Source organism: Xenopus tropicalis, chromosome 3 (genome assembly GCF_000004195.4).
Source record: "Xenopus tropicalis strain Nigerian chromosome 3, UCB_Xtro_10.0, whole genome shotgun sequence".
Taxonomy (NCBI): Eukaryota; Metazoa; Chordata; class Amphibia; order Anura; family Pipidae; genus Xenopus; species Xenopus tropicalis.
In genome coordinates, this window is record NC_030679.2 from 33,268,246 (window position 1) to 33,288,597 (window position 20,352).

General features: G+C 35.6%; 1 protein-coding gene across 1 annotated transcript in view; it reads left to right on the forward strand.

The window, feature by feature from the left end:
- The window catches only part of slit3 (slit guidance ligand 3), a 382,174-nt gene that overhangs the window by 267,507 nt on the left and 94,315 nt on the right, over positions 1-20,352 (forward strand). The window contains 4 exon segments of the mRNA NM_001079270.1: positions 2,878-3,019; positions 8,572-8,643; positions 9,913-9,984; positions 17,105-17,176. Coding sequence (NP_001072738.1) covers positions 2,878-3,019; positions 8,572-8,643; positions 9,913-9,984; positions 17,105-17,176 — 358 coding nt within the window.

The following is a 20,352-nucleotide window of genomic DNA, read 5'->3' on the forward strand; positions in this document are numbered from 1 at the left end:
ACATTGCCGCATTGTCAAGGTGAATAAATGCGATTTCCCAAGACTTTTTTTTTGTATATTCCCTTATGAGTTAAGTTATCCATTTCTGTAATTAATCGAGTTGTCTTTCTCTAAATTATGATCCTGCGTACATTTTTATGTGTGTGCAAACATTATATTTAAGATGTGGCATATTGAGGCAATAATTATGATTTCTAGGACCACATGTTTCTTGGTTTAAATCTATTCTGGAAGTAATAATAGTAATGTAATAATAGTCTGTCATATTATAACATACCATAACCAAGGTAACACAGGATTCACAAATACAGGTATCTGACCCCTTATCAGGAAACCCATTATCCAGAAAGTTCCGAATTACGGAAAGGCCATCTCCCATAGACCCCATTATAAGCAAATCCAGTTTTTAAAAATGATTTCCTTTTCCTCTGTAATAATAAAACAGTACCTTGCACTTGATCCCAACTAAGATATAATTAACCCTTATTGGAGCCAAAACAAGCCTATTGGGTTTAATTACAGTTGAAATCATTTTTTTTAGCAGACTAAAGGTAGGAGATTCGAATTAAAGGACGACCCCTTATCCGGAAAAGCCCAGGTCCCGAGCATTCTGGATAATGGGTCCCATACCTGTATTACCTTGGGAGTTAAGTTGACATTGTGTGGTGGCCTGTGTCGGACTGGGATGCCAGGGGTCCACCAGAAAATATCAAACCATGGGCCCACTCTCCAAATTATTTTTCTTCCTTATTTTTCTTTGTTTTACTAGTCTATTTTCTTTACATATAATAATCTATTTTTCAATCTCTTTGTTTCCAAGCAAAAAAAGGGAATGGCCATGAAATAAACCAAATGTTTAGAAAAATATTTTTTTATGTTTATATGTTGAATTTCTAGTACATGAGTGTTAAATACTCAGCACTATAAATATCTATTCATATCAATTCACTCCATATTTAAGTGTAAAAACAAACTGAAGGATGTATTGTAAGGGCACAATAATGGCACAGTGGGTAGCATGTAGAAGAAAAGAAGGGCACGCTCCCATAGAGTTTGTGTGTAGTGGTGCATACCAGATAGTGGTTGTATAGGTCCTCCTCGTGCTCCCTCCCTTGGACAAAAACATTCTAACTGGTACTGATGAAACTGACCCTAGTGTGTGTATTAATGTGCATGTAGTGTGGGCATATGATTATAAATTCAAGGTTGAACGCAAGAACAAGGATGATGATTTTTTTCCTGTGGTATACGTCAGTGCTATATAAATAAAAGATAATACTGTTTCTAGCCCATTATTTTTAACCCAATCATAAATCTCATTTCAAAATCCATATTTATTTATGTGGCTTTTGCAATCCCAACAGTTTGTGGAATTTGCCTTTTTTAGCTCCATGCAGGAATGTGAAAAAAATAAATCATATTTGATGGCTTCTCTGCTTTTTTTTTTTTTACTTTTGGATCTTGTCAACACTGTATTGACAGATGAAAAGAACGCTGACTATTGGCTACTATCTGTTTGAGCTAATGGAAATTCAAGCATACAGACACCAAGTCTCAGTGGAATCCTTGACATTTTTCAAACGGAGGACTTGGGATTTCAGTAATTCTCTTTTCTTTTGTCAAGAAAGATTGCCCCTTGATTTACATTGCCAGTTGCTTGCAACTTACTATTTTTTTCTGCCCGTTTGTGGAAACTATATCTGCATATCAAAATGCTGACATTTCAGACTCATCCAAATAAATATCTTTCCTTTCATTCCTTTTTTTTTGGAATAGGTGGATTGAATCTCCCAGTATCTAAATTCTGCAAATATTTCAGTCAATTAACGTAACAATTAAATGAGTAGGACATTCTGTGTATCTTGTCAATGCAGCTGCTATCTAAAAATTTGTTTTAAAAGGTTGTAAATATCCTTTATCCTTCTGAGTGAAGCAGGAAGCCTTCCTTTCTTGTAGAACTCTATATCTTTCCGCTGCTTAGCAACTCTACCATCCAGCAGTTAGAATTTCATAAACCTTCTACCATTAAGCAAAATGAAAAACACTTTTGCCATATCATAATGCATTGATGGCAGTGAATAAGACATGGCCCGGGCTTTCAAAGTGTATGCTGAGGGGGGAAAATTGTTTTGATGCATTCTACCAAGTGCTGAACCTAGAGCAAATTGTATGAAAGGCACTGTAAATTGCTTTAAAATTAAATTATATTGAGGGGATAAAGAGGTATTTCTTTGTTTAGCAGTAGAAATATTTTTAGGCCAAGTTGTTGAGGAGCATAAAATATCAAGCTCAAAGCACCTACTGTAAAGTGGAATAAATACACATGGTTTAAAAAATTGTGCCCATTAATACTGAGTTGATGTGAATGACGTTATTCCCCACAAATGCTGGCAAGTCACCTGTGCACATATGGTATCTATATATATCTATTGGGTCGGTTATCACCATGTTACAGGTAACAAAACTGACTATTTATTCTTCCAGAGGCAAGCCTATAAGCCTAGAGATCTGTTATACAGTTATACTTAGCTGGCTAAGAGATATTCATGGTGTTTGGAGCAAGTGTATATAGAAATATTGTTTATAGTCATCTCCCTGGCGAAACAGAGCTATGTGTTCTATGACTAATTAAATCCTTTTTTATAATGCATTCTTTCCACTACTGAAAATAAAATATTTGTCTTTCTATTAGCAGTCATTTCTTTTATAATGCGAAAAGGAAGTGTGTTCTTATTTTCTGTTCTTTTGTCAAGGTCTGACTTGTCCTCCTATTGTATTGCATTCAGAAATAATAATGATGATAAATAACGTATGCTTGCATAAAAATAGATTTTCCTGGTATTACGTTATATTCTAATGCTTGCTTTTATTTCACAGGAACCCAAAGTGAGCCTCCATCATGCAATGCCAACGCAGTCAGCTGCCCATCTGCCTGTACCTGCAGCAACAATGTGGTGGACTGTCGAGGGAAAGGCCTGACTGAAATCCCTGCCAACTTACCAGAAGGCATTATTGAGATGTAAGCAAAGACTTTATACCAATGTCATTGGCAGAGTAGTAACTAACATAACATTTAAGTATATAAGTCAATATACACCAACATAACGATGAAATTACTCTTAGAATTAAAATGCATGTTTTATCTAATACTGGTTGCTCAAGTCATTAACACTTATAGGCATACCTTTAATAGTGTAAATAGTCTAAAGATTAAAGGCCATGTCTATTTATAGTACAATTTAAATTGTACATTCATTTTGCACCACCACAACTAGATCCTTTTGTCAGTTTTGCTGTAATAACAGTAACAAGTCATGAAAACCCATTAAACTCACAGGTGCCAATGGACTGACATGGTGCAAGGTATCATTTGCACTATCTATAGGTTATATCCAAATAAACAAAGCTGGATATGTATTACCGAATATAGAGATGTAAAAACAGTTGCTTGCACACAACCTTAAGTTTTTAGGGCAATGACAATAAGGTTGTTTCCTTTATATAGTCCCTTCACTACAGCAAGGAGCAATGAATATCCTCAGTGGGTTGAAGGTTACAGTGTGCAGTCAGTTCTGCTTATAAACTTCTAAAAGATACAACCTAAAAGGGTGATAGCAACAATTGCTTATTTATATGTTTTTACCAGTCTTTTAGATCATTATGCAGTGATGGTCTGGGTTAGGTAATGAATCTAAACATCCATTCTGGTTTTCCTATTGGCCCTTTCTCTTTTTTCCATCATTTCTGCACACTCTCTTAGGTGTTAAATAGCTACCCTTTGTAGGTGGTGAGTGTATGCTATTTTACTAGCAGCCCAGACTGCAGTACTATTCTTTTAACATGTTAATGATGTAATGACTGTGGAGTAAAGGGGTCTTTCCAGGGTGGCCTTTCTACAAATATAAAAAGATTAAGCATGCTCATATTATAAGGAGTTCTACAAATTCCCTTTGCAGCATTAAAAAAGACCCAGCAGGAGCTGAGCTACTCTCTATTGGAGGTGCCTTTCAAAAAGTGTGTAAAGAAATTCTTTATTCTGTCAGAGGGGTGACTGTTCTATTACAGAACTGCCTGCTGTGGCTTCCAAAGATAGCTTCACAGGACATTGTACCTACCGACCCACCTCCCTGACAGCACTTGTTGGGGCAACATTATAGGATGTAAATGCAGTCCCATTCTTTAAACTGTAGCAAAGATGCTATGTGTTTTTTTGTGATAGTATTCCTTATAATTGTAAAATTAGAATATAAATCATTCCTATTAAAAGGCCCTCTAACTATTCAGCCTAGCAGAATTCACTAAACCAAGCTCCCCCATTATTTACTGCCTTGATGACTTTATTGCAAAAATCCAGTTTACATATTGTAACCTTTCCAGAAAGAAATTTGCCTGCCAAAAAATTGCAGAAGGGACATTTTATGACAGATCTCAAGCCGAGCACAAAGGCATTGTTAATAGAGCGTGGCCGTCTCATTTGTAGACTCTATTCATTTGACAGCCAAGAATTATCAGTACTGATGCTTCACTTTTTTTTTCATGCCTGTGATTTGTCTATGTTATGGAGAAGCCTGACAAACCATTATACATTAGATGTTGTTTGAAATGGAAAGATTGCAAGAGAAGTGCTCCTTCATTGCACAGGGTAACAAATACTAACCGATCCCCACTAAAAGGAGACAGCTGATGCAAAGTAAATCACATTTTGCATTCCCGTTCCCTTTCTCTTTAGTCTTGAAGACAAATAGACTGACTAAGGTTTGAACTAACAGGGCTGTAGAAAGAGAATAATGTATTTCTATTTCTCACCTGTATGAGATGAAGCTCATAAAAATACAGTGTATTAAAAAATAAGCTTTAAGAGCATCTGACTTTTTAAATGATATGTTTTTGCTTTATATTGCAATTTCAACAGATTTGATTTTTTGAACTGAAGCTTTGCTGTGTGATTTTGTATTGAGGTCCCAAGAAATAATAATGTTTATTATTATATATTCAGGCATATAAAAAATAAGAATGTGTGATTTATTATTCTGCACCACTTTATACTAGGGGATTATGAAAGTGATTGCTAGCTATATTCCTCATTTCCCAGGGTGCTAGAGTTATGTGACCTGTGCTCTGATAAACTTCAGTCACACTTTACTGCTGAGCTGCAAGTTGGAGTGATATCTCCCCCCCTCCCAGCAGCCGATCAGCAGAACAATGGGAAGGGAGCAAGATAGCCGCTTCCAGTAGATATCAGAATAGCACTCAATAGTAAGAAATCCAAGTCCGGCTTGGGACTCCTCCAGTTACATAGGCGTAGGAGAAACAATAGGTTACCTGAAAGCTGTACTAATGTGTAGCTCAGGCACAATGCACTGAGATGTTGCCTACACACCAATATTACAACTAAAAAAAAAAATACATTTGTTGGTTGCAAAATAACATTTAAATGGTAGAGTGAATTATTTGCTATGTAAACAGTGTAATTTAGAAACAAAAAGTACACCATAAACATCATGCTGTCATGTCAGAATCTATTTAAATAGATGTATTAGAGTGATGGGTTTTAGCCAGGGAATGTTTCTGGTAAACATGGTAGAAGGAGGGGCAAGCAACTTGAGTAAAACACACTATTGTGTGAAATGATTGAGTACAGTCTCTCCCTATTAAAACCTTTTGTTTTCTCACTGTCAGACCTTTTTTGGTTTAATCCCCTGTGTTTGATCCAGTATTAGGGCCCTAGGTCTCACAACAAGGCTACAGAAGTGTACACCCAAAATATGACTGTAAATCTTATTGTAAATAAGGTTTAATTCATCCCAAATTTTAACTTAACTGGTTTTCAGAGTGCCCTCCCAATTGTTCTGTGTCCTTCAAGGTTGGGGTGTCCCAGAATTTGGCAATCACTGACATAAAATAAGCCTCATACAAGGAATGCACATTGGACAATTAATCATACTTTCTTCAGGAATTTTCAGCCGTTCTCAGCCTACAGTACAGTACTTTTTATTTTGTCATTTTCTAAAAAAAAAAATACAAGCCTAATTTGACTGGAACTGATTTACAGTTATATGTTTATTTATACAAGTGTAATTACAGTTTTGATTATATTTGTATTTTCCGGCTAAATTTACAAGACCAAGATTAGCACACAATAATATAAGTAAATGCTAAACGTGTTAGAATGTAGGTTTATGACAATCTGAGAAATGAATTCAGAAGTTCTGCCAAAGCTACTGTGATTGGGTAAATGGCAGAAAAAAATAAAATAAAAAAAATCTGATAATCACAGCTATGTATATATTGTGGTAAACTCTAGAAAACATCCGATGTTAATTTGTTATGGAAAAAATAAGAAGTCAATTGTAACTAGTTGTCTTGGGCACAATCAGTATAAATATTTTCACAACTGTCTTTCCAGCAATTTAGGCAATAAACCTCAAAACCAAAAAATCTCCATACATATTCGGTACGATTTGTTATTCAGTATGCACTGCACTGGGAAATTACATTTAGATAAAGAGCCAACACAGTGATGCCTGCCAGTCTCTTTTGTCACCTGTTGCATTTTACATAGAAAAACCTTTATAATTCACCTTAATAACCTTCCATGCATTAGAAAACCTAAGTTAAATGTTCTTGGACATTATACTATCAATCGGAAGGGGTAAAGGAGAGTCACTAGTTTTCTGTGTCCAGGGAAGTGAGTGAAATCACAGAGCAGGGAGATAAGGCATTGCAATTAGTGTAAAGTTATTTGCTGCCTTTTTATATTTTATATTATGAAATAGGAATATAGGGAGCAAATAGGAAGAAAACCACTATGCATATTAAAAACACAAATAGTTGCAGTAGTTTTCATTACACAGATTGGTACATGTAAGTTTATGATAAAGTTTCTGCCATACAACACAATCTATGCCAGAGACATACACATAAAATAAGATGATGCATTCATTAGTATTCTACAGACGGACTTGCTGGTTAACACATTTGCTCTAGACCCTTCCAACCTGAAAGTTAGAACAAGGTACTTGTCAGCTTTATTATCTCCTCTTATTTCATGTTTTATAAACTGAAATTACCCAGCAGATTGCAGACCTTCCACTCTTTGAAATAAACAGGAATTTCTTCTCAGAACCATACAGGATTATTTTATCAGCTTCTCCAACATGTAAGGAAGATTTTATGAGAAATTGTTTCACGGAATGTATCTGTGTAGGTCCACAACATTTGTGTTTGTATATTGATCTACTGGCATGCAGTCCTCCAATTATAAAAAAAAATAGTATTCTATTATTATTCTAAATCTAATCACAACCCTATTAATACATTGAGGTAGTTTTATAACTTTCTGTTGTAAAATAATTACTAGAACTCTTGCTTTTTTGTTACACTCCATCCAATGGTGATGGATATAAATAATGTCAACTTTCTAAAAGGAGAAGGAAAGTCATTTTGGCATTTCACTGCCAATAGATTCACCATATTGTCACCTAGAACACTATATTAATTCTGCAAAAAGCTTTACCATACCTGAGTAAAGAGCCCTAGAAGCTTTCTCTTTTTGTTTAAGATAGCAGCTGCCATTTTAGCTTGGTCTTCATAGCTTCCTGCAACAGCTCTAGCCATTATAGCTCAGATTACACATTCCCAAGGGTGGGGGGAGTGAGTTTTATGAATTCTTATGGAAGGGGGGAGCAGGAGAAGGGAGAGAAGAGAGAGCTGTGAAGGAATGAAGCATTTTTCTGAGAGAAAAAGTCAGATACCCTAAGAACATGTTTTCAAAAAAGGAGACAAGAAATCCTGTGTTTCTTTTGATAGAGGAGCTATTCTGTGAGTGCTTATGGCTGTATTTACATAGACCTTTCTGATAAAGCTTACTTAGCTTTTACCTTTCCTTCTCCTTTAATAGAAGACTGAGAAGTAATCCAAGAGTTGTTGCTAGATGCAGGTATTTTTAATGCCGGGTGGTGTCTGTTGACCCATACCAACATATGATGAAGTTTTTATTTTATTCTCCTATTCCTTTCCAAATTTAAACTGTATGCCACAGACAAGGTTCCTGCAGATATTGGCATTTTCTCCTAGGTTTTTATTCGATCAGATAGAATTAGTGGTAGCGTGAACCCATGGTCATTTTGTTGTTGCGACGCTTGGATCTCAGAATAAACATCATGCTGTGATTATGTTTTTGACAGCAATGGCCAAAATAACCACTAGTTAAGTATAATAACAATAATAAAGCGGTTACGTTAAGAAAGAAAAACACATACATAAGAACTTAAATGTTCTTGGAACCTAGCATTATAGAAAAAAGAACGATTAAAGTTTCAGCAGGTATTTATGCTCCTGCCAATGCTTCCGGAACAATACCCAATGGGGTGTTTGATGGAGACAGATAATATCTAGTACTATCATTTTGAGCAACGAGAAGTCAGAGAAACAAGCATCAAAAGTTTTACTTTCATCCATATTTTAACATTGTAGGTGAATGACGCAGCTCTGGGCCACTTTGCTGTAGTCATGGTAAGCAGATGCTACAAATAATATTTTTATGTCTTGTTTCTGGCAACTTTCTTTCAGACGCTTGGAACAGAATTCAATCAAGGCTATTCCTGCTGGTGTTTTTACTCCATACAAGAAACTCAAGAGAATGTAAGTTTAAAACAAAAGTATGATAAAAGGACAGTATTGCAAATTTTTGTACACTAGTGGGCGGATTTACCAAAAATTGAGTTGACCTTTTTATTGATTCAAGACAAAACATGGTAAAAAAGCGATCATGAACGTGTGTCCGCGTTTTTTTCTGAAACCTCAAATAATTACGATGTTTAGCCTCATTGAAAATTAATGGAACAATATATTTTTTTCGCAATTCAGTTGGATTTAAAAAAAAATAAATAAACAAGGGTTCGAGGAAAAAAGAATTCCTGTAAAAAAAAAAGTAGTGTGAGTTTTGTTGTGGGTTTTTTACTTTTTTTCGACCTTGAAAATGAGTCTTAGGGGTGTGTTTACTAACATTGTAGATAATTATAACCAGTGATGTTGCCCATAAGAACCAATCAGAGATTTGCTTTTGTTTTCTAACTTGTAGGTCACTTGTTGTGTTCAAATCTAATTGCTAATTGGTTGCTATGGGCAAAATCACTGGTGAAATTTACTTTATCTCCAGTGTTAGTAAACATGCCCCTAAGGCCTCTAATATTGGTTTCTAAAGAACTTTTTTGGTTGTTGAAAAGCTAATTTCTAAGCATAAATTAAAAAGGAATTAGATAGAAAAGTATTTTTACACATTTTTCAAGGCCATCCATGCACACAAATTGGCAGTACCCTAAAGGAAACCGTTTAGACCAACCCGTTTGGTCAGAGAATGCTGCTGTTAACGTATCAGTTATAATTCAGATTTCCTTTGGGATTATAATCAATAGTGCAGACTGGGAAAAAAATAAATATGCCGTGAAGAAACGACAGTGTAGAAATATATGGTAATGTAATAAAACGATCCGGTGTCTTATGCCAAACACAAATGAATTTCACAGTGCATTTCTTATCCCACCGCATTAACAAAGAAATAAACAAATCCACAGTAATCTTATTTAAAAAAGTAATTTATGACCTTGGCTGGTGCTGTTCTTGACTTTGAGTTGCTGGCTGTGGAAAATGCAAACCACAGCATAGAGAACCTGAATTTTCTTATTCCTCTAAAATGGTTTAATGCACAGCTATAATGATAACCATAACACCATTAACCATATGTGACTACTGTAACATGAAACATTGTTCAATGAGGAAGAACAAACAGGACTCTCCGCTTGTGTACAACAGAAGTGGGAAAAATGAATTCTCTTCTGCATTGACTTTTTCATGAGTACCCCTGTGTTATCAGTAGGACACTTTGCCATTCATGATTTTTCATTTTCACAGAGATATTAGCAAGAATCAGATATCTGAAATTGCAGCAGATGCTTTCAGCGGACTGAAGTCTCTCACATCGCTGTAAGTACCTTTCAGTCATATAAATGAATTGTATTTCTGTAATGTTTCGTAGAAATGTTCTGACTTACACATTAGATAGATGAATTAACTTTACAAGAAAAGAAAAGGGAGAGACTCAGTGGTTAAGTAATTGGCATCATATTCATGGTGATTCCCTGACTTTGAATAAGTCTCCCAGCATAGCATTCTAGCTCAGCTAGTATGGCTTTATAAGGAACTAATTGCCAACCAAAGTAAAGATTGCATATGGGGAATACAGTGACAATATATACACAGGTAAAGGTTACTGCTCTGCTTGTTGTCAACAAACCACAAGGTACATCTTGATCCAGAATTCCTTGCAGCACTGCTGAACAAGTGGTAATTTAAACAATGTAGTGGTAATTAAAAAATACTTAATAGGAATCAATGGAAACAAACAACTATAGGTGGTGGCTAAGATTTACAGGTATGGGATCCCTTATCCGGAAACCTGTTATCCAGAAAGCTCCAAATTATGCCTGTCTCCCATAGACTCCATTTTAATCAAATAATTCAGAATTTTAAAACTGATTTCCTTTTTCTCTGTAGTAATAAAACAGTACCTTGTAATTGATCCCAACTTAGATAAAAAATAATCCTTATTGGATGCAAAACAATCCCATAGGGTTTAATTATGGTTTTATTGATTCTTTAGTAGACTTAAGGTATGGAGATCCAAATTACGGAAAGACTCCTTATCCGGAATACCCTTGGTTCCGAGCATTCTGGATAATGGGTCCTATGCCTGTACTACTGGGCAAAAACACTCTTGTGATCTTGATCTTGGTTTTTCCATTCCATACATGCTCATGAAAAAAGTCTGATGTATTTGGTAATATTCAAGTGTGTTTTCCCTGAAAATCAATTATTTTTCCTGCCTAGAATGGAAAATGTAAGGACAGTTTTAGTCATAATAAAATATAAAGACTTATGTAAAGTGCTTTTAAGGTGGCCATAAAAGTTGCAATGGGCTGCCCCGAGCCCCCAATCGGATACCACCTACCTCAAGGTGGGCACAACATTAACATTACATTAACCTTTATTTATAAAGCACCAACATATTCCGCAGCGCTGAATAAGATTCGCTCATTTGGTGACCTCGCCAAACGAGCAGATGTTGCAGTGTGTACCCATCTTTATTTACCCTTAAGGATATTAAGATTCTGGTTGTAATATCCCTTGTAACATGGACAAGATGGCTACTGAAACCACTTATACAATTTCCTAGTCATCTCTAGGAGTATAATGTCTAGAGATAAGGAGACATTATTGTCTCAGTAGTAAAGCAAGTGAGGTAAAACATTCTTTGGTGGCAATTAAAATAACAGTTCTATTGAGCAATGTGCTGAATTCTTGCTCTACAGACTATAGTTGGCCTTATTAAAAATTAAAATTGTATATCATTGTGCGTGGCTATGCTTTTATATGCTTATGAAGTGTTAAATAACATGCTAAGTATCCCTGCATTTATGCAGGCTTCTGTCATTTCTCTAAAGACAAACTAATCTCTCTTAAATTAGCAATTGATCATGCAGACAGCAGCCTCTGAAAATAGAACTCTCTGTATAACCCTATTAAAGTTCTTTCTACATGATCAACCTAGAATTGTTTGGTGATTAAAGACTTCGCTGGTGCCAGTACATCTAGTACACCAGCATCTGACTGTTTTTCTCGTCTCTGCTCCCAGAGTCTGGAGCAATTTAACATCCTCATTTGAGACTCTTAATGTAACATCTTGATTATAATTCAAAGCCACCAGACAATATGACAGAACCGTGCACTGCATTTTTTCTTCCATATAGAGGTACTTTCATCTATAATTGTTGCTTGGAAGCAAATGTAACAAAAGAATAAATATTTTTACATGCTTAAATATCATTTGGATAGTTTAGATTTTTACTACTAATTTACTGAACTCATGTATATCAATTTTTGTTCTGGACCTTTTGTGCAAGCTGTTTTATATAACAAAAGTGTGTCTTGTTTTATATGTTGTAGTTATAAGGGTGAAAAGTCTCCCTGTACTTTTATAAAACAAGACACACTTTTGTTATATAAAAACAGCTTGCACAAAGGGGGTCCAAAAGGTGGCATAGTTACAGAGGTGCTATGCACTGCCTACCCAAGAACAGTTGATATAGAGCAGTGCTCATATCACTTTAAAATCCTCCAGAAGATGATACTTTTGGGTTCTAACTGACAAACTAGATGGAACTTTCAGAGGGGCGCGTTGCTTTGGAGTGAATAGATGTGAAACGGAGTGTCAGAAGGTTCAGACAGGGTCAACTGCTCCATCATCACCCATAGATTGCACTTATAAGCTAGCCATACCTTACACATTACATGTCAGATCATATGTGGTCTGTCTGGCAGAAATTTAAGTTAGATGATGCCAATAACAGGAGCGTGTGTTAAGGTGGCCATACACGAATCATCAGTCCCTTAGACTGATTCAGCAGCTTATTGGGCCATGTAGGGGCACTAACGACAGGCCTGCCTGAACAACATCTGGCCTGAAATCAGACAAATCTTGATCGGGCATGTTTGATTTTTCGTCAGATCGGGGGGCGATGTGGCTCGTTGATGCGGTCCCCAAACCTATACCCGCCATTCTAATTCGATTAGCCCAATATCGTTCACCCGTAGGTGGGGATATCAGGAGAAGATTTGCTCACTTGGGGACCTCGCCAAGCGAGCAGATCTTAGCCTGTAGGGCCACTTTTAGTTCACTGTTGACCCTGCTTCCTTAATATGTGCAATTTGCTTTTCTTGTGTGTCTATTGCTAAATAGCATAGAACCCTCATATTTTCTTTGTGGGATGGACACACAAATAGCATCTTGTGGCTAGTTTTGTCTCACTGATTGGACACAGGGGCATTTTTGATGTAAGGCTGCAGCCCCAGTTCCACAGGTGGTGGAAAAACTTACTAGTGTAACAGTAATTAAGAGTTAACAGTAATGGGACACAATTATATTTAGTAATAATATTAAATATATAATAATAATTCCACTAATTAACATGCCCTACCTCAATATTTCATTTAGAGGGAGAATAAACGTTATCTTAATTATAAGTATACTTAATGTTTCCCCATTTTACATAGACAGTAAAGACCTTTCTTTGTGCAAAGCTAAATATGTGCAGAGAACATGTTGGAATATTTACATTATACCTATGAGTGGGAGCTTCCATGTTGTTTGCTTTTTCTGATGAAGTTTTCTATAAAATTATATAGTCATCAGTAGTAACTGTAAATGCATAGATCTGTCATCCAACCCCATGTCATAAGGGAGATAATGATCCAGCCCTGTTTTTTTTTAGGTCTCAATAACTCTTCCCACTATGGGGGCCATTTACTAATGGTCACATTTTTTTTCCGGTTCAGATTTTTTACTTCTTAAAATTGCAGGAAAAAAGTTGCAACTTTTCTCTGATTTACTATGTGACAAAACTGTCAAAATTCCAAATCCGAAAATATTTTATCTAAAACTTGTCGAGATCATGTAGAAGTCAATGGAAGATGCCCCTTCCATCTCCTGGAAGATCTTCCCTCGTTTTTGATTTGTTAGAGATTTTTTGATTTTTGAAGCTGCCTTTTGTGCGACAAGTCGGAAAGTCATAGTTTTCACACTTTACAGACCTTTTCCTGCATGTGCTTTAGTTTAGATTATTTGAGAAATGTCAGATATTTGTGTAAATGAGTTCATTTGAATTTTAAAAAAATGAGTTTTAACAATCTGTGTGTTGTAGAACACACATTGAATGGAGTGGATCATTATTTCCCTCATGACATGGGGTTGGTTGACAGCTCTGAATGCAGATGGTGCTATCATTGCCTTTAAAACATGTTCAGCTTTGCTTTCAGTAGAAGAAATCTTTGTGGCAGCTCCTGCTAATGATTTTTTCAGAAAGAAGTTGAAAGGTAATGTTCTTTGTACACAAAATCATTGATTTTATACTTTAGTAAATGTTAAAGGGATAACATGCCAGTCAGTTGAGTTCTGAAAAGAAAAAACAATGATACAGTTTCAGTCTGATGGAGCGTTTCTTGCTAAGTAAAACAAGATTAGCTAACATTGACAAATTTGTCATACATGCTGCCATTTTTCATGCCAACCTGGCAGCCAGACCTTGCATTAACCAGAGTCTGCAGATAAGATGACAGTTAAAGTGGGAATGTTCTATGTGCACAGTAAGCTATTTGACCACATATTTTGGAAAATTAGGGGAATATAAGTTTAGCTTGATGCTTTTGCCAACAAAATACAAACCCTTCAGCCTCTCCTTAGATACATTAACCGTCTTGTGTTTGTAACGCTAATAGTTATTAATGTTCAAGCAGAAAAACACAGTATTGCATGAATTACATGGCAACTGTAGTTCTTGGAAATAATGTGGGAAAAGGGCACATTGAGGTTAATTAACAAGAATTCTACAACATCTCACTGGAAGCTTTTTTTAACTATTGCCCTCTGATTTATATATTGAGTTATGTTTCCTGGATCTCCTCTAAATAGCTGAACACGTGTAACATTATGCTTCCAGGATTTATACCTTTTCTTTCACTCTAAATAGCTAGAAATGTTTCAAGAGTTTCCATATAACATGGTAATTAGCAGCATATCTTATCATAACAGTTAAATCTATTGTCACAAATAGTTCTTTTCAAAATATACTCTTCTTATGCTTTACCTCTGTTCCTACCAAATATCTAATAATTTAACATTTTTTCTGTTTTGTATCAGGGGATATGGTATTTTTTTCTACCAGATATTTTTTGATGAATGCCTGACACACATCTGTTTTAATATGTGTTAAAGGGTTGAATGGATACATTAGTATCTGCTGCACCAAACCCTGTGTCATAGATTCAGTAGCATTCTAATAATATGGCTTTTTGTTGCATACTTTGCCCCTGTTATGCTCAAACCATGTAAGAATATTCTTCCCTAATATAGAACTGACAAAAGAGAAGCCTTTACGAAATTGCATAAATCCATAAAAAAACTCATTTGTTAAATACTTTAATACAATATGCAATTTGCAATTTGTGCAACTACCAGGGGCAGTTTCTTTTATCTACTTCATTTTCATTCTGATATTTCAAAATATAATTAGCTACTGTAACTCACTATTTGTGATCTGTATCTTTCCTTTTCTTGTTTTAAAGGAGAAGGAAAGGTAAAAACTAAGTAAGCTTTATCAGAAAGGTCATGTAAAATGTAAATACAGCCATAAGCACTCACAGAGTCCTTTGTCAAAAGAAACACAGGATTTCTTGTCTTCTTTTTTGTAAACATGTTCTTTGGTATCAGACTTCCTCTTTCAGAAAAATCCTTCATTCCCGGGGCCAGAGTCTGCGCAGCTCTTTCCTCCCACCCTTCTCCTGCACTTCTTCATAAAACTCACTCCCCCCTCCCTTGGGAATGTGTAATCTGAGCTACCAGCCTCTAGAGCTGTAGTAGGAACCTAGGAAGACCAAGCTAAAATGGCAGCAGCAATCTTAAACAAACAGAGAAAGCTTCTAGGGCTCCTTACTCAGGTATGATAAAGCTTTCTGCAGTAAAAATGCCAGAATTTATATTATGCCCCTATTATGCCTGGGTTTAAATATACATCAAAATACCATGCTTAATAGGGTTGAACTTACTGAATAAATTAGCATTTTTTTGCAAGTTTCAACTCAATTTAAAGTTCAAGTTTTCAAACTCAACTTCAATATTTCTTCAATTTGCACATGTTCTGCCACTAGAAGCTTTGTTCTTGGAAAGCCCTGCATCATACCAGAAATAGTTGCACCTCATGGATGGTGAGACTGTGTAAGATAGGAGAGGGGTGTTATTTGAAGAACATATTTATGTTCCGTGTTAAATTCTGTTTATTCTCAAATACAAATGCAAACTTCAACAGAAGTTAGGCATCAATGCAAATACATGAAAAAGTCCCAAATTCTTCTGGTTGAGTTCCAAAATGTTATCAGCCACTGCTCTGAAGGCACTCCAGCTATGTATTTCTTAGTGAGATCATCAGTGAGGAAAGGTGAAGGTTTTGAAGGTCAACAGGAGAAAAATGGATTTTCACTTATCAAAAAGAACATATAATAGTTAAATACCTAGGGGCACATTTACTAATCCACGAACGTCCGAAAAGTGTCCGAATGCGTTTTTTTCGTAATGATCAGTATTTTGCGATTTTTTCGTAAATTGACGCGACTTTTTCGTAGCCGTTACGACTTTTTCACAAATTGTCACGACTTTTTCGTAGTGTTACGACTTGCGCAAATTGTCGCGACTTTTTCGTAGACATCGCGCCGAGTGCGAAAGTTTCGGATTCATTCAGGCTTTGGTATTGTGACTTTCCTTGGGCCAGGTTGGAGCTGCAGAGTGCCATTGAGTCCTATGGGAGGCTTCCAAAATCATGCTAAGTCTCAAAGTTTTGCCCGCCGTTTACGAGCACTCAATACAAAAAAGTAGCAAGAATATACGAGCAAATCGTAACGGCTCCGAAAAAGTCGCGACAATTTGCGCAAGTCGTACCAGCTACGAAAAAGTCGCGAAAATTTATGAAAAAGTCGTAACGGCAACGAAAAAAATCGCAAAAAATACGAAAAAGTTGCAAAATGTTCGTTTCCAATCCAAATTTTTCCCATTCGAATTCGTGGATTAGTAAATCAGCCCCCTAGGCTTCATTTAACAATAATAAAATAACAATTAAGAGAATGCAAACATAACACATCCAAATCTAACTTTAGAATCTTTAAATAATTGTAACATATATGGTATTAAGTTAAAAGAATATGCCCCAGTATGTGTTGCTCTGGATTGTACTTGGTGAATCTCACAATGAGTTGAAGTCTGTGTAGCAGGTCATCTGTTTTAAATGTGTGTTCTACAACAGCCTGAGTATGAATCTGAACATCTCATTTAATGTTTCTTGCATCCCTGGGATGGAAATTAGATTGGTTGTTAAATGAAAGACTGCTTGTAGTACCACGAATCCTGAGCGCAGTACCCAAAATCAATAAAAATGGTAATAGAAAGCAAAGAAACGTAATAAAGACAGCTGTTGTTTAACAATTTGTGCGCTTCTTCCATCAGAGTGTTGTACGGAAATAAGATCACAGAGATTCCAAAGGGACTCTTCGATGGCCTTGTATCTCTTCAGCTGCTGTGAGTATTGTTATGATTACATTTTTTTTCTTGTTGAACAAAGGTTGATTTATTGGATTTGTAGCTGTAGCATGACCTACAGGGGAAACAAAGGCATCACGATTACTTATAGGAGTGAACAAATTGTGAACAATATGATGACCCTACGGATATTTGTATATCTATATTTACTGAGATAAAATCTGGATAGGCTAATAGTGATCTGGATCTGTTTTTAATTACATTTTTAGGTCTTAAAGAGCTAAAAATTTCCAGCTGTGCTGGAGCACTTTATTGTATTTGATTTTGAACTATTTTACAGCTTGCAGATGAAATGTAATAAGTGATATATTCTGTTAAATAACTACCCAGTATTGGGGTGGCAATAAGCATATTGGCAATAAGCAACTTATAATGTAGGAACTCATCATTTACGTTCAAAGCTTTACATATACTAACAAAGGTTAAAGGAGGAAACAGTTGGTTTAATGCCCATTTTAATTAAGATCTGCTTATACTTTCTCTATATTAAAAACACACGTGGTTGGCACAAACGTTTAGTAAATCAAGAATCAGCCACATACCTGTCAAACTAAGAAATTTGATAGTATCGCTAAGCCATTATGTTTTCCCAGTGTCTAACTTTCCTCTGGGAACTCTGGTTTCCTCCCACACAGGTTAATTGGCTCCTGATGAAATCGACCCTAGTGTATGTTTTGTACAAATGTGATAGGAATCTTACGTAGTAATTTTCACGGTGACTAATGTAAATGATAAACAATCTTTGGCTAACATGTCAGGCCTGTATACATAATGGATAATATTAATAAATGACTTCCCTTGTTCTATATGTGTCTCTGTTTAGGTGCAGGGCAATTATTTGGGGGGGGTGATATTATTCTTCATTAATGATTCTATCATTATGTGCAGATTTTTTAAGAACATTTCCTTTTTTAACTAGTTTTTTTCTTAGTTTTTATACAATTGCGTATTTTAGAAGTGTGGTTGTTTATTGCTTTCCTCAGTCTTCTAATTAGTTCCATGTAAATTATACAAACCAATCTTTTACCTATGTGGGACTCAGCTGGGACTCATGCTCTCCTACAAAGATTTTTATGCACAGTCATTAAGCCTGACAGGTGTCTTTTGTCGCAGGAAGTATGTAGGTATATGTAGACAACTACCAGAAAGCACACGTGGAAGCAGAAATATGATTGTGAAAAATAGTTTTTGCTACCTATGTTCAGCATTACTCATGACTACAGATGGATTTCAGACACAAATAGCCCAATTTTTTTTACAATTACATTCTTTCGAGGTCTTTAAAGATGCTTACCCTGCAGGTACCAAAGTAGCACTACTTGATTTACTTGCTAAGGCAAGTTATTTATTACCTGTGTGTTCATGGAAAACCATTCCACCAGTATTATCTCAACCTGTAAGAGATATTAGTAGTTGATTACAAAATCTTCCCTGCCTATTGACATTGACAAGGTCAGTGCGGGATAATTGACTCTTATAGTGGAGAGATTCCTATAGAAGTGTTTCATTATTTACAGATGTGATTTATATCATATATATAAAGCTTCCTGCTCTAAAATTTGGAAATGTTTTACAGGGTACTAGTCAACATCTGCTAAAGTCATAAATTGATGCTAAGGATGTAAATTGCTTACATTTGGTTTCCTTCGACCTGCTGTTTAACAATTGGAAGTAGCATATCCTGATTAGATCTAATTGAGCATTCACAACACTCCAGATTGGATTTTAGTCTTGACCTACTGATAAGATGGCTCTGATTAGAATGCTTTCATAGTTTATCTCATTTCCCTATTAATGCAACATAAGTGAGGGTAGGAAGTTATGAAGTATACTTTGCAAATTATCATATATTTTATTAGAATTAAATACTACAATCTGTGCTGAAGTAGGATCTGAGCAGTTTTTATAAACGTCAGTGCAATTTTCTGTGAAAAAATAGGTATTAATAAGAATAAAAAGATAATTAGTTACAATTACTAAGACTAAAAATTATCAAGCATTACACATTAGTCCAGGTTCAATTTGGCGAGAAAAAGGTTTACAATGGAAAACTCATGTACAAGATTCAATTTGAGATGCAATTCAATTCAGAAAAACTTATCTCATGGTTTATCATGTAACAGTAACTCTACAAAAATCTTTAAAAAGGTTTTTCTCTAAGACCATGAGAAAACATTTTAATTGAATTGAATTTGGGCAGTTATGTCAATTGTTGCCATTGAATAAGGGTCAAACAATAGCCTACAGGCTACCTTTCCTGTCTGAAATCACCAATCAAACAGACTTGTTCTCTGTTCAAAAACCACCATTAAAACTCAGTCAGCCATGAGAAGACAACCAAAAAAGTAGCAGCTCTAACATAGGAGAAATTGTTGAGTAAAAAAAAAAAAACCAAGAATGTACAATGATACAAAGCTACATTGGGGGAAGGTGTGAGGGGATGAAACTGTTAACCCCTATAATCTCATCTATAAACTCTCTTCATACCCTTACACAATCAGGCCCTACCATGGGTCTTCTTTCTGACCTCAACACATAATGTGATTTTTTTTGAACTTTGATAACATGTGAATTGAGCATATTTGGCAATGGAAGAACACATCATTGTAATAAAGTAGATGGACTTTAGAGAGAAAACTCAACAATCAATATTGTTTGAAAAGTTAAACTCTGTAAAAGAGCTCTGCTTAGAAATCATAAATAACAACTCCCAGTCTGTATAACTGCTTTAATAGCTTGTCCACCTAAGTCTGGGACGAGATCCAGTGGTTACAGCAGTATAGATCAATACCATCAATTCTTAGAATTCAAAGAGAACCATGCCCAAACCTATCTTGTAAGTGATATGTCTGGGACGTAGAGCAAATGGCTGAACACAGAGAAAAATGAAGCTACTCCAAACCACAAAATATATCCAAGTTGCAAAATGTCATAATGAATGAAAACTGATGACCTGAAGTCTGAATTGATTCTAGGAGATGGAAGTAGTCATGTAAACGTTAATCTCTAGGAATTTTTAGTCTGTAAAGAAGTCAACATGATAATGTTATGGCTCTCTTGAGGTACTGGAATAAATCAAATCATTATGGGCACCCTGCCTTTTTTTATTTATTTATTTTTAAATGGTAGCATTACAAGGTTTCCCTGAGATCTTT